At 44.8% G+C, this 13,115-nt stretch overlaps 1 protein-coding gene across 1 annotated transcript in view; it reads left to right on the forward strand.

Annotated features, from left to right (window-relative positions):
• Positions 1–13,115, forward strand: part of LOC126443027 (uncharacterized) — a 34,165-nt gene that overhangs the window by 2,418 nt on the left and 18,632 nt on the right. The window contains exons 2-3 of the mRNA XM_050090874.1: positions 6,891–7,072; positions 8,523–8,755. Of these exons, the coding sequence (XP_049946831.1) occupies positions 6,891–7,072; positions 8,523–8,755 (415 nt within the window). The remainder of the gene's footprint in view (positions 1–6,890; positions 7,073–8,522; positions 8,756–13,115) is intronic.

A 13,115-nucleotide genomic window follows, 5' to 3' on the forward strand; every position in this document is an offset into this window, starting at 1 on the left:
AACTCTCAACATATAGTAACAATCGAAACACACTCTTTCGTTAAGAATAAATGCGCTAGTCCAGCTTAAGAAGCGAAAGTAATTTAAGGAAGAGACACTCTCTCTAGTTACTTATATCTAAAATGAGTATGAGCAGAAATTAGTAAGTGTAGCTGCCTTTTTGGCCCTATCAGCTGTTCTCGACACTGCTTGGTGAGAAGCACTTCTTTAGAAATTCACGATTGTGTCGTAAATTTAAGGACTTACTTAACAACATGCTAAACAATAGAGCATTTCATATCCATTCTCACAATGACAGATGCAGGGTAATTAAACCAAATGATAGTTTACTTCAAATGTCTGTTCTGAGTCCACTACCTCTTTGGTCTGTACATGCACAGCTTACCAAAAGTCTTCAAAAAAATTGATTTATACTGATGACATTTGCTTGGTGGCCCAGAGCCTCAACGTTTATGATGCTGAAACCTCTTTATCCACTGATATGGGAGTCTTAGATGTATACATCAAGAAATAGTGGCTCCACCTAAATCCACAGAAAATAATTGTATCTACATCACATCTATGCAGAAGACAGTCAGAGTGCTCACCAGAAGACAGATTCAGAGACCAAGTCTCGTTGTACTGCATTACACGATAATACATAGGAACAGCGCTAGATAGAACTCTTGACTTACAAGTAGCACCTGAACTCAAAACGAGAAACAACAGTCTTAAAAATTTGGTGGTATCTTATGGGGAGCTAATGCTCGTGTTTTGAGATCCACAGCTCTAACCCTATCATAGGTGCTCTGTTGCTGAAGATTACTGTTCGACCAGGATCAATAGTGCTCATACTAAGAAGATAGATGTCCAACTGAATCAGGTATTATGGAATGTATTCAGAGTACAATCGCTCTAAGACTTCCTATTCTCAGCATCATCCCACCCCCAGCTCTAAGAAACCAGCTCTCCTAAAGGTCTGGAAGAACATTCTGAAGAATCCTCAGCTGGCCAGTCATCGAGATGCTCCACAGGCAGAACATCAACACTTGAAATCAAGGAAACCCTCATCATGCACAGCAGAAAACCTCGTTGTGTTCTCTTTGATTGTCAACCGTTTACGGGAAATTCAGTGGAATCCGTCACCAATAGTCAACAAGCATCTAGTCAAGGACCCATTCATGCAGACAGGATTCGATCTCCCCAGACATCAGTAGAGGATCTTGAAATGGATTAGCAGTGGAGAAGGCTGATGTCCTTATCTCAAGCATGGGGTGAGTGCTCTTTTTACAGACAATTCAATGTCGCTTTCTAAATATTCCAGTTTCAATGGCCTCAGTATTATCATAACAGAAACAGGGTCACATGTTGCAACATACTTGAGGCAGCTGCACGTCCTGCCCGCTGCTGTGACGTCACATGATCAAATCGTCCTAATTCCAGAGATCTCTTTATCCTCACATGTGCTGATTCGATTATTTACATGCTTAATCATCAGGATATGTAATTACCCAGGGGCTGTCTTCTGGATCCTGAGGTGTACGTCATAATTTCATCAAATAATTACGTATGATTTATCAGTTATGCTTCTCCCATGGTCTTGGTCTCTGTATCCTGAAGTGAACTGGACTGTGGATACTGAAATAGTACTTACCGACGGGAGTCGCGGCACAGTGTCATTTTCACTATGTCTTCACTGCTTAGAAAGTGTGTTAACTGCCCTGTCGTCGTGCTATATAATTTTTGCATGTTATTGCATTAAGTCTTGGGATTTCGAGGTCATCTATACTGCAGAGAGGTATATAAACCATACAGCTCTATGATATTATCAGTTCGTTTCAGAATGCTACTATTTATCAGTACATACATGTTAGCTTATGGTTCAAAACATGTAAATGTAGGATTAGCATGAGATCGTGAATGTGAAGTTATAGTAGAAACTGAGGATGTCCGTCGTAATGTAAAACACAATTTACAGATACGAGTTAGGGGGAGCATTGTTTGCCGATGAAGCAAACTGAGAGGTTGATAACAACAGACTACGATCCTTTTCAACTTCCTCTTCACATGAACATCTGTAGCAATAAGGCAACCATCATCGACCTGTATAAAAGTGTCGTGAAGTTGTATTGGTTATGCAGTGCACTACGGATTGCAACAGACAAATACGGTGGCAAGTATATGTGAAAGCGTTACTAAACGATGTTGTATGTTATGTAAGTGAATGTTGCATACAAGATGATTTAGATCAATATGTAAACATATGTATGGTTGCAGCACCAAGGGCTGCTACTATAATCCTATAAATATTGAAACTGTACAGCCTGGTTTACAGACAGAGAACGGAGATACGACGTCGCTCCTGTTGGATTGAACACAATGGAAGCAGAATTTATAGCATAAAAAAAACAATTATTTAAAGAATAATGTAGGGATATAAGATAGAATGAATAATAAAAAATGTGTCAACAATTGTTTTTTTTTATTTTGTGCATGTATAAAACGTTAATAAACAAAGTTATTTAAAATGTGTATTTGTCTTTCATTGAAAGAGCACCAGTGCAAAACAAATATTATGCAAGATATTTACAGATATGATAAATACGTTATACTATTCTGCAAACCCTCAATCATACATACAGTAAATATATTCACTCATTGAGTAAATAGAGCCAGTATGGTACAGTGTCAAAAAATTTCGACGATATAAACACACATTTAAAGCTTAAGAAGGGTTCAAGTTACTTGCACATACTTAAAACAGAGATATGAGCAACTGAAGACGGTATTGACTTTGTAAGTGGAGGTCCAATAGTACTACTTTCAGGCTTTCTGTTAGGACAATGCTTAGCATTTGATGCTAAAAGGTTTGCAAATCCTATCTGCCTGTAGATACACGCATCAAAATGTATTACATCACCTCGGTTCCGAGAGATCCAGAACCTGTACAGAAAACTGGAATAGAATCAAGATAAACATAATTTCCGCTCTTTTTATTGGTCATGAAAACCACACATTGCATATTGTTCCACCTTACAGCGAGACCTTCAGAGGTGGTGGTCTACATTGCTGTGCACAACGGTATCTCTAATACGCAGTAGCACGTCCTCTTGCAATGATGCATGCCTGTATTCATCGTGGCATACTATCCACAAGTTCATCAAGGCACTGTTGGTCTAGACTGTCCCACTCCTCAACAGCGATTCGGCGTAGATCCCTCAGAGTGGTTGGTGTGTCACGTCGCACATTAACAGCCCTTTACAATCTATCCCAGCCATGTTCGATAGGGCTTATGTCTGGAGAACATGCTGGCCGTGAGATACAGGAGGATTCCAGTTACATTACGTTATAGTCAGGCAGAGGTTCCGAAAACAGGTATTGGATTGTAAGGCATACCCAGGAGCAGTTATAGACTCAGCTCACAATTTAATAGTGGTGAAGAGTAGACTGAAGTTTGAAACATTAGTCAGGAAGAAACAATACGCAAAAAAGTGGAATAAGTAAGTACGAAGTAATGGAGAGGCAAGCTTAAATGTCTCTGAAGCTACTGATACTGCAATACAGCGCATTATCCAGTTCAGTAGAATAAGAAGGACACTTCTATAAAGGGCGATCAGAGAGAAAAGGTCCAGTAAACGAAGTTCTAAAAGGCATACCTTATGAGCTATGAGCACTTTTTCACGTTCGATACTGTGGAACGAGCACTAAATAGTTTACCTCTCACTTTTTTTGACGTGTCAGTCCTTTTGTATTTCGTTCTTTGTACCTTAGGAATATGTCTATGGTAGTGGAAAAGGCCAGTCACTCGTGTGTTGATAGCAAAGTTTAATCATCCTCCACTCGACCGTCATTTCAGCATCGTCAGAGTTCTGAGGTGCAGCGATCATGGTTCATTAAGTTACTTCCTCAGTTTGCACACATACCTGCAAATCCATCGCTATCCTCCGGTGGAAATGATGAAAGTAACTGTGGCTGTTGACATGTATGAGCTACGCGTGGGCATTATCGAGGCATTTCGAGCTGTGGAACAGAATAATTTTAGGAACCGGAAAATATATTTTAGAAAATGCTGCTTGTTCCAGATATAGGCACAGAAGCTCAGGACGACTCACGAGAAATATGCACAGACAGTCCAGTTACGCTGGATTCCCTGAAAAATTACAGCAATCTTAGATAAATAAGGGCATAAATGAGTACTGCGCAAGGGGGAGTGGCACCTCATCTTGGAATGATCAGAAGTAAAACTCTGCAGTCCTGTGAATGAATCAGGACACAAGCCGGCCAAAGAGCGGGCCCGAGAAAGTGCAACAGGAAACTAGAGCGGAAATTTTGCGTCAGTGAGGAAATGACAGATGCAGCGCGAAAGAGAAGTGAGAAACGGTGGTGTGAAACCATGAAAGAGACTATGGCAAAAAAAAATTTTTCAGCTGTTCAACATCGCCATTCTCCCATTTACCACTGTCGCCTAGTCTTACAGCTGTGTCGGCTGTGCAGGGGAGATTAAAGGCTCTCTCCAGCTTGCTGAGACAGTTGAGTCTGGTGGGCCTGGAGGAGGGGCGCGAGCCCGGAAACCGAGGGGTCACTCCACGAATTCTCCTCGGGTTATCAGCCGAGTGGCGGCGTCGTCTCGTGTTTCTTGTGCCAGGTCCGTGCTCTTGTCGAGATGAACTTTAGTAGCAGTTCAGGATTAATTCAGAAAAGTCCATCGCCTTTTTTTCCGTCGCCGCATCACCATCGCCGTGCTGCCAGACAAGGTGTCGACGTCTGCGACGCTGTTCCCCAAAGTCGGGAAGCAGATGATTCGACGAACTGCTGTGCAGAACAGCCGCTGTACAGGTTGAAATCATGTTTGCGAAATCTGATCTGTGCGGCCTCTATGATGACAGAAAAAGTAAAGCCCTTTTCTTATAGAAAGGAATCTGTGTATTCCTCGATATTTCGTTTTAACAGTGCTCCAAATATTTTTCCGTACAACGCTTAGCGAAATATTAGGCTCAGATCAGGCAAGTATCAAACGAGGGAAAATGTTGGAAATATGGCGGGCTTCCCAGAATCAACTGTTCCCTTCGCTTCAGTGGTGTTACATACACTCCTGGAAATGGAAAAAAGAACACATTGACACCGGTGCGTCAGACCCACCATACTTGCTCCGGACACTGCGAGAGGGCTGTACAAGCAATGATCACACGCACGGCACAGCGGACACACCAGGAACCGCGTTGTTGGCCGTCGAATGGCGCTAGCTGCGCAGCATTTGTGCACCGCCGCCGTCAGTGTCAGCCAGTTTGCCGTGGCATACGGAGCTCCATCGCAGTCTTTAAGACTGGTAGCATGCCGCGACAGCGTGGACGTGAAACGTATGTGCAGTTGACGGACTTTGAGCGAGGGCGTATAGTGGGCATGCGGGATGCCGGGTGGACGTACCGCGGAATTGCTCAACACGTGGGGCGTGAGGTCTCCACAGTACATCGATGTTGTCGCCAGTGGTCGGCGGAAGGTGCACGTGCCCGTCGACCTGGGACCGGACCGCAGCGACGCACGGATGCACGCCAAGACCGTAGGATCCTACGCAGTGCCGTAGGGGACCGCACCGCCAGTTCCCAGCAAATTAGGGACACTGTTGCTCCTGGGGTATCGGCGAGGACCATTCGCAACCGTCTCCATGAAGCTGGGCTACGGTCCCGCACACCGTTAGGCCGTCTTCCGCTCACGCCCCAACATCGTGCAGCCCGCCTCCAGTGGTGTCGCGACAGGCGTGAATGGAGGGACGAATGGAGACGTGTCGTCTTCAGCGATGAGAGTCGCTTCTGCCTTGGTGGCAATTATGGTCGTATGCGTGTTTGGCACCGTGCAGGTGAGCGCCACAATCAGGACTGCATACGACCGAGGCACACAGGGCCAACACCCGGCATCATGGTGTGGGGAGCGATCTCCTACACTGGCCGTACACCACTGGTGATCGTCGAGGGGACACTGAATAGTGCACGGTACATCCAAACCGTCATCGAACCCATCGTTCTACCATTCCTAGACCGGCAAGGGAACTTGCTGTTCCAACAGGACAATGCACGTCCGCATGTATCCCGTGCCACCCAACGTGCTCTAGAAGGTGTAAGTCAACTACCCTGGCCAGCAAGATCTCCGGATCTGTCCCCCATTGAGCATGTTTGGGACTGGATGAAGCGTCGTCTCACGCGGTCTGCACGTCCAGCACGAACGCTGGTCCAACTGAGGCGCCAGGTGGAAATGGCATGGCAAGCCGTTCCACAGGACTACATCCAGCATCTCTACGATCGTCTCCATGGGAGAATAGCAGCCTGCATTGCTGCGAAAGGTGGATATACACTGTACTAGTGCCGACATTGTGCATGCTCTGTTGCCTGTGTCTATGTGCCTGTGGTTCTGTCAGTGTGATCGTGTGATGTATCTGACCCCAGGAATGTGTCAATAAAGTTTCCCCTTCCTGGGACAATGAATTCACGGTGTTCTTATTTCAATTTCCAGGAGTGTATTTCGAGCGAGTAGCTGGCTGCAGTTCTCTGTTTTGTGTTCATTACCCACACAGGTTTTAGAATCTAAAACATCCGTAATGTACCAGCTGACACTGCGGCGAGGCAGAGGTGCCGCCCCTAAAAGAGCCATCCCTCCACTCGGTAGCGGACGCCTCGGTCTCTCAGTTCGGATGACTACGGCGACCGTTTCAGTTCGGTCGCCAGCCGACGGACGATTACCGTGTTTTGTTTCGGGTTGTCTGCCAGCTAGTGGAAAACTGTTGTCTGTTAAACTGTTTGGCTGCCAGCTGATGGACAACTAGTGTGTTTTGTTTCAGTTCGGCCACCAACTGACGGAGAAGTACGGTGTCTGTTTCAGTTTGGCCGCCACCTGACGGACGACTGCCGTGTCTGTTTCAGTTTGGCCGCCAGCTGATGGACAACTACCGGGCGCTGGTCGACGAGCTGGCGCAGGACGACCTGGACCAGCTGGCGCAGGCGCGCTGCTGCTCCGTCAGTTCCATCGCGCCCGCGCTCGGGACGAGTAGAGCGACTTTCCGGAGGGGACCTTACGGGCTGACACTTTTCAATTTTCTAGAGCAGTACCATTATGGATTTTTTTTAAAGGAAAGTGGATACTTTGAAAATTAGAAGATTGTTATGATCACTTAAGTTCAAACATTTCAATGTTATTAATGGAATCTGCAGACATTTTGCGTGTCTTATCAAAGTTTTCATTTCTTGTTATGCAGTTAGCAATTATAAATAAGAATGTTACTTTTATCAAAAATATCATTCGTTGTTTGTTATTTAGCATTTCAGTGTGATAATAAATAAAGAACTGAAAGAAAAGTAATAAATGTGGCCCCTACTGAGACCTGAAATGCCAACTTCGCAATTGCAAAAGTTTACACGATGCTCTGCTACTGCAGGTCCCGTCAGTGAGTTTCAGCCGTTTCGTATACGGCAGGACCCCAAACGTCTACTCTTCGAAGGCAGTTTTATTCTGACTTTTTTAGAATTGTGTTGCTGCGCTGCTTTATGAAATTCACGTCCGGAATCTTACGGCCAAATTTGTAAGTACAAAGAAAATTGGAGAGAGCCAGTGTGTGAGGTCCCCTTGTTATAAGAAAGTTGTTAGGAAAATACGCACGAGAAAGATAAAATGTGACTACCCTGTACCGACCTCGACGAGTGAAAACATTGATAAGTGAATACGCCATGTTTGGGTTTCAATACTATTAGACTGCTTCCAGGGGGCCGAGGGAGGGAAAATGTTGAGGAAAGCTATAAAAACGGAGGGCAGACAACTTTGCTGTGCGTTATGTTGCATTGGCACTTCAAAGGGAATGTTTTCACAAGAGAAAATAATTACTGATGTTGTGCATGTGTATCTGCAGGAAAATTTAATCTTAAGTGCAAGCAGTTCCCCCCCCCCCCCCCGCCCCCCGCCCCCCGCCCCTCCCTGCGTCCTGCCCTCCCAGTAACCCCCCACTCCATTGAAGTGCAGGCAGCCGACTCTCACTGTATTATGCAGAGACAAAGACTGCCCGTATAGAATAATTCTGTCTCCTTCTTTAGCTTCCCAGTTTTGCTGTCAGCAGCTCTGTAACCAAATTTTGTCCCTGCATGAAAGACTGCAATCGATATGTAGATAGAAAGTAATCTAAGCAAAATAAGAGTGCACTGGAATAATTGCTTACCTATTTTAGTCTTCTAGCAGTATCACCTTTGTTAGAGTTCCACCAATTTCCGAGTTATCGGCATTCTAAACTTACGATCGACTGTTATCTCGTCAGCAGTACTGAGAAAAAAATAACTTTCTCGGGATGCATGAATCGTCTTCATTTAAGCAAATTATCCATTCACTGCAAACAATTTGTTTCCATTATTTTAAGAAAATTGACCAAATCTATATTACGACAAAATTCGTTCAGATTGACAGAACTGTGCCGAGGTATACTCGGAAATCACAAGTCGGACACTCCGACGCACCACGGCATCCCCGCCTGCCAGTACCGCGGTGTTCTGACCCCCTGCCTCCGCCCGCAGGTTCGAGTGCGACTTCCCGACGACAGGCACGATCAAGCGGAAGCCGTCGGTGAACCCGAAGCTGCCGCTGACGTCGATCACGCGACAGCTGAAGGAGGTGGGCGAGACGGTGGCCTGCACCCCGTCGACGCCTTCTCCCTCGACGGCGGCCACCACGCCCACGTCCGTCTTCTCCACGTCGGTCGACCTGGCGGATTCTGTGAACGTCAACGTGGGCACTGTCCAGAGAGCAGGTCGCTAATACCTTCTACCGTTTGTAAACTTTATTATCCTCATCTACTTTTGAGTTTCTCACAAAATTTGATACGGACACTTAGAGCGTGCAATCTAACTTATTTAGTTACTGCATCGACTCGAATATGTGCCACACTATTTACCCGAATTTGATCCTCAAAAAGTTAGGGTGCGGCTTATACCTGCTGCCTCGTCTCCCTACAACCATTTGCCGTACAAATGTGAAGCTGATTTGCGACGGTGCGACTAGTGTCCGTATCTCGAATAGGTGACGGTGCATTCTTTTACGCGACAGTGCAAACTTTTACCAGTGTTTGATTGACATTAACATTGTGTAGGTCTTTCAGTATTATTTTGTTAGTTTATAATTCAGTTGCATTTGGATACTGCTAAGAAAGTCCATTTCGTGACAGTACGCACGACCGAGTAGAGCAAAAACCACCTTCGAGCCGAGGAATTCGGCGCAGTTACGGTACGAGCTACAGATTTACAATTGTGCACCGTGCCGAAACTGTGACCGAAAGAGGGACCAGAAAAAGGTACGGACTGGACGAGCGTAACGTGTGTAATGTCGTCTCTCTTCAGAAGGAGAATGAAACGGGACAGTTTCGTCGATAAAATTGTTAAGGGAACTGTAATGTGGCAAGTATCTGGAACTGGAAGCTAAGTTTCTTTCCTATGTGCAAGATAAGAGGAAAGATGGGGTGCCTATCTGACGAGAAATTACCCAACTGAAAGCCTCGGAAGTCGCAAAAGTCTCGAACGTGCCACAATGAGAATTTCGTGCGAGTATCGGTCGGTGTCGTCAGTTTGTGCCGAGACATGGCCTCGCTCTCAGACGAAGTACTGCACTGGCACGAAGGAAGCCGGCAGGTGTCGAGGAGAAGCTGATCGAGCTAGAGCGTTACGTCACACAGTTGCAAAGGTGTCACAGGTACGCTTTTCATCGGACTGGAGGTGCTGACGAGCCACAAGTATTTTTTAACGTGCCGAGCAATACGACAGTAGACGTAAAAGGCGCAAAAAGTATCTCCTTGAGGGGAACAGGTGGGGTGGCGGGGGCGGGGGATAACTGTGATGATAGCTGTTACAGCTGATGGAAGGAGGTTATCCCCGTTACGTCATTCTGAAGAGAAAAACTGTGTCCAGAGAAAAATTTACTAAATGCTCAGTGATAGGCTGCGAAGAAAAGGGCGGGATAATGACGCTTCTGACGGTCAACTGGTGTGTGACATTTGGAATCGCACGTCTGGAGCCCTCGCTAAGAGGGCCGTATTAGTTTTGTATGTTTTTGGGGGGACATCTAGCTGCTGAAGTAAAAGATAAACTTGCTGGACAAAAGACCTGGAGGAATGACTTGACAACTAGAGCTACTAGATGTGACTGTAAAAGTGCCGTTTGAGGGCAACCTCTAAAAAATGTATCCAGATTGCCTCCCGGAAGTAGACCGTGCCCTTAAAGGAGTCACCGGTCACCGCTATGTGCGAGTGGATTCTCGCTCTGCAGTCCTCGGTATTGTCAGTCCACCTCCGAGGGGTTCGACAGGTGCCGCTTGTCGAATGTGCAGCACAGCTATGAGGATGATGCACTGAGGGAAGAGAGTGAAGAGAGTGGCAGGAGTGAGGGCGATGAAGTGAATACCAGAACTGATAGCGATGATATTAACAAGACAAAGGATGTTGCCAGGGTGTTCTATCAAATACTAGGACAAATGTTTGTGGTAATACTTGCACCCTGCAAGTATGTACAGATAAATGTTTGGTAATTTTTCTCCTCTCAATCAGTGTGCAGCTTATTTATGTGCAATTTTTTTTATCTTTTATTTTTATTTCCCCCCACCTCTGAATTTAGGGGTGTGGTTTACATGTGGTGGTGACTTATTTTTGGGCCAATACGGTTTACTTTCATTAAAAATTGTCTCGGTTTCACTGAGCATAATGATAAAGTAGATTTAGCAGTAATTATAACAAAAAATTTTAATAATATTTATATATATATTTTTTTCAAATTGTAATAATTAGTAACCGTGTTTGGAAAGAGTAGGAAATCCAAGGTCATCCCTGAATTCCCAAAGTTAGCAAACAGAACTGGTCTCAAAATTTCAGCTGAAAAACAAAATTCATGACAAATATAAAAAAGCACCAAAATACATAGAAACACAAATAGGTAAAATAGAGGGAGTAAATAAATTTAAATATCTTGGAGACACTAGACAACAGAATGGTCTAGAAAAATCTGCAATAGATGTAAGAATTAACAAAATGGAAGGAGAGCATATGGTTTGACCTAAAATATTTACAACAAGAAATGTATATCTAGAAAAACAAAACTAAAACACTACACTAGAGTGGTACGACCAGAATGTTTACACGGATCTGAATGCTTAACAAGGAACTATAAGATGGACGAACTAGAGGTACTGGAAAAAAGGATTACTAGAAAAATAATGGGTGCAATGAAAACTACAGATGGTTGGAAATAAGTAATGAGGAGATCTACAAAAATATAGAGAAAATGTCTGAAGTAATGGCCAAACAAAGATTAACCTGTTTTGGACATCTCTACCGAATGGATGGAAATAGACTAACAAAACAAATACTCCTATATTTCTGGAAGAAGAAATCAACAGTGGCGTGGATTACAGAAGTAAGAAAAGATGTTGAAAGAAACAATGTCAAAGAATCACAAATAGCAGAAAGAAACCATTTTAAAAACAAAATACTAAATTTGGAAAGCTTTCAAAGCAGAAGAAATAAAAAATCGGGAACAACGTGGACAGAAGAAAGGAAGAGACTTCGTGGGGAGAACATGAGGGAATACTGGAGAAATAGGAAACAACAACAAAGGAAGAAGAGGAACTGAAGTTGTCAACGTGATCCTAGTTGGTCAATACGATTGTAAAAAAAGAAAAAGAAAAGGTATGCATGTTTGTGTGACAATTTGTATTAACTGACCACAGCAAGTCACGAATTTTCCATCTTAATTTTTACCAAAGTTCCCAGATAACCAGTTTTTACTGTGCACCAGAACGAACACCATATGTCGGACCGGGACTCGAACCTGCAATCTTTGCCTTTCACAGCTGACGGACCCTCGCGAGCGCTGTGTCGCGGGCCCCAGCAGGCTGGAAATCCCCTCAGCTGCAGCTGAGCAGTTTCAGTGCAGTGTCCCTTCTTTCAGGAGTGCTAGTCTTGCAAGGAATGCCGAGGAACTCGTGTGAAGTACGTAAGACGAGAGAGAGGAGGTACTGTGAGGCCGTGTCGCAAGTCGCGCTCGGTCGGCGGAGCACTCGCCCACGAGGGGCGGAGGTGCCGGGTTTGAGTCCCGCTCTGGCACGCTGTTCTAATTTCACAAATTCTCGACGGGTTTCACGTCATTATTTTTATATTTCCAGTTAGCGTACAGTATCCCGTTCCCGTAAGTGTCGCATAGGAGCGAGAGTGGCAGTTTTTATCGTCTTACCGAGACTCACGATTTTATCTGGTGACGAGCCGCACGGACGTAATATTTCTCGTATTCGTGCACTATTGGGTTTCCGTACCTAACAAATGTTGCTGGGGGGTTACACCTTAGACTCAGAATTGGAGGTGACACAACTGGATTGCTGCTCTGTTACCTTCTTCCGAATGCTAAGTTTTGCAGTAATTGATCGTGAAAAACTTCCCCGTAAATGAACCACCGCAGATATAAGGACATCACACACACCCGTGCCAGAGGCGGGATTCGAAGCTGCGACCGTAGCACTTGCTCGGTTCCGGACTGGAGCGCCTAGAACCGCTCGGCCACACCGGCCGGCAGCTGTTTCTGACCTGTCACTGTTTTAACAATAACTTAGATAAAATTTAAAACTCTAATGGTGTCACATCTCATTTGCCATCTGGTGGTTGTACAAAAAAACTTGAAACATGATAACAGAACTAATGGAAGCAGGGGGGGAAAAAAAAAAAGAAAGGAAGACAGGTACGTACTTAAAAGAGGCACACGTAACACAGTACGGTTGTCACTACAGTCTGATTCAAATGAGATGATACTTGACACTTCACTCACCAGAGCTGGTTTCCTCCAATCTGAGCACTCAGCCTCTCACCCAAATCATTTGCTGTTGCCTAACTTCCCCAATAATTGATCACTTTGCTTCCAGTCTCTTGTCTGGGTTTGTTCACACACACACAAAAGCTAATGAAATACACGTTTCATGCACAGCACTGACCAAACACTACTGGATCCTTCTGCCCAAGACACGATTCAGTGTCACATGTACAGTTATTGTAGTTACAGAGATTGGCTCGCATCAGATAAGCTTCACACGACATTGTGTGAAGCTGAATTTTTTGAAGACCACAGTTCATCGTTACAACT

The sequence above is a fragment of the Schistocerca serialis genome, unplaced genomic scaffold, assembly GCF_023864345.2.
Source record: "Schistocerca serialis cubense isolate TAMUIC-IGC-003099 unplaced genomic scaffold, iqSchSeri2.2 HiC_scaffold_1420, whole genome shotgun sequence".
In the NCBI taxonomy this organism is placed as follows: Eukaryota; Metazoa; Arthropoda; class Insecta; order Orthoptera; family Acrididae; genus Schistocerca; species Schistocerca serialis.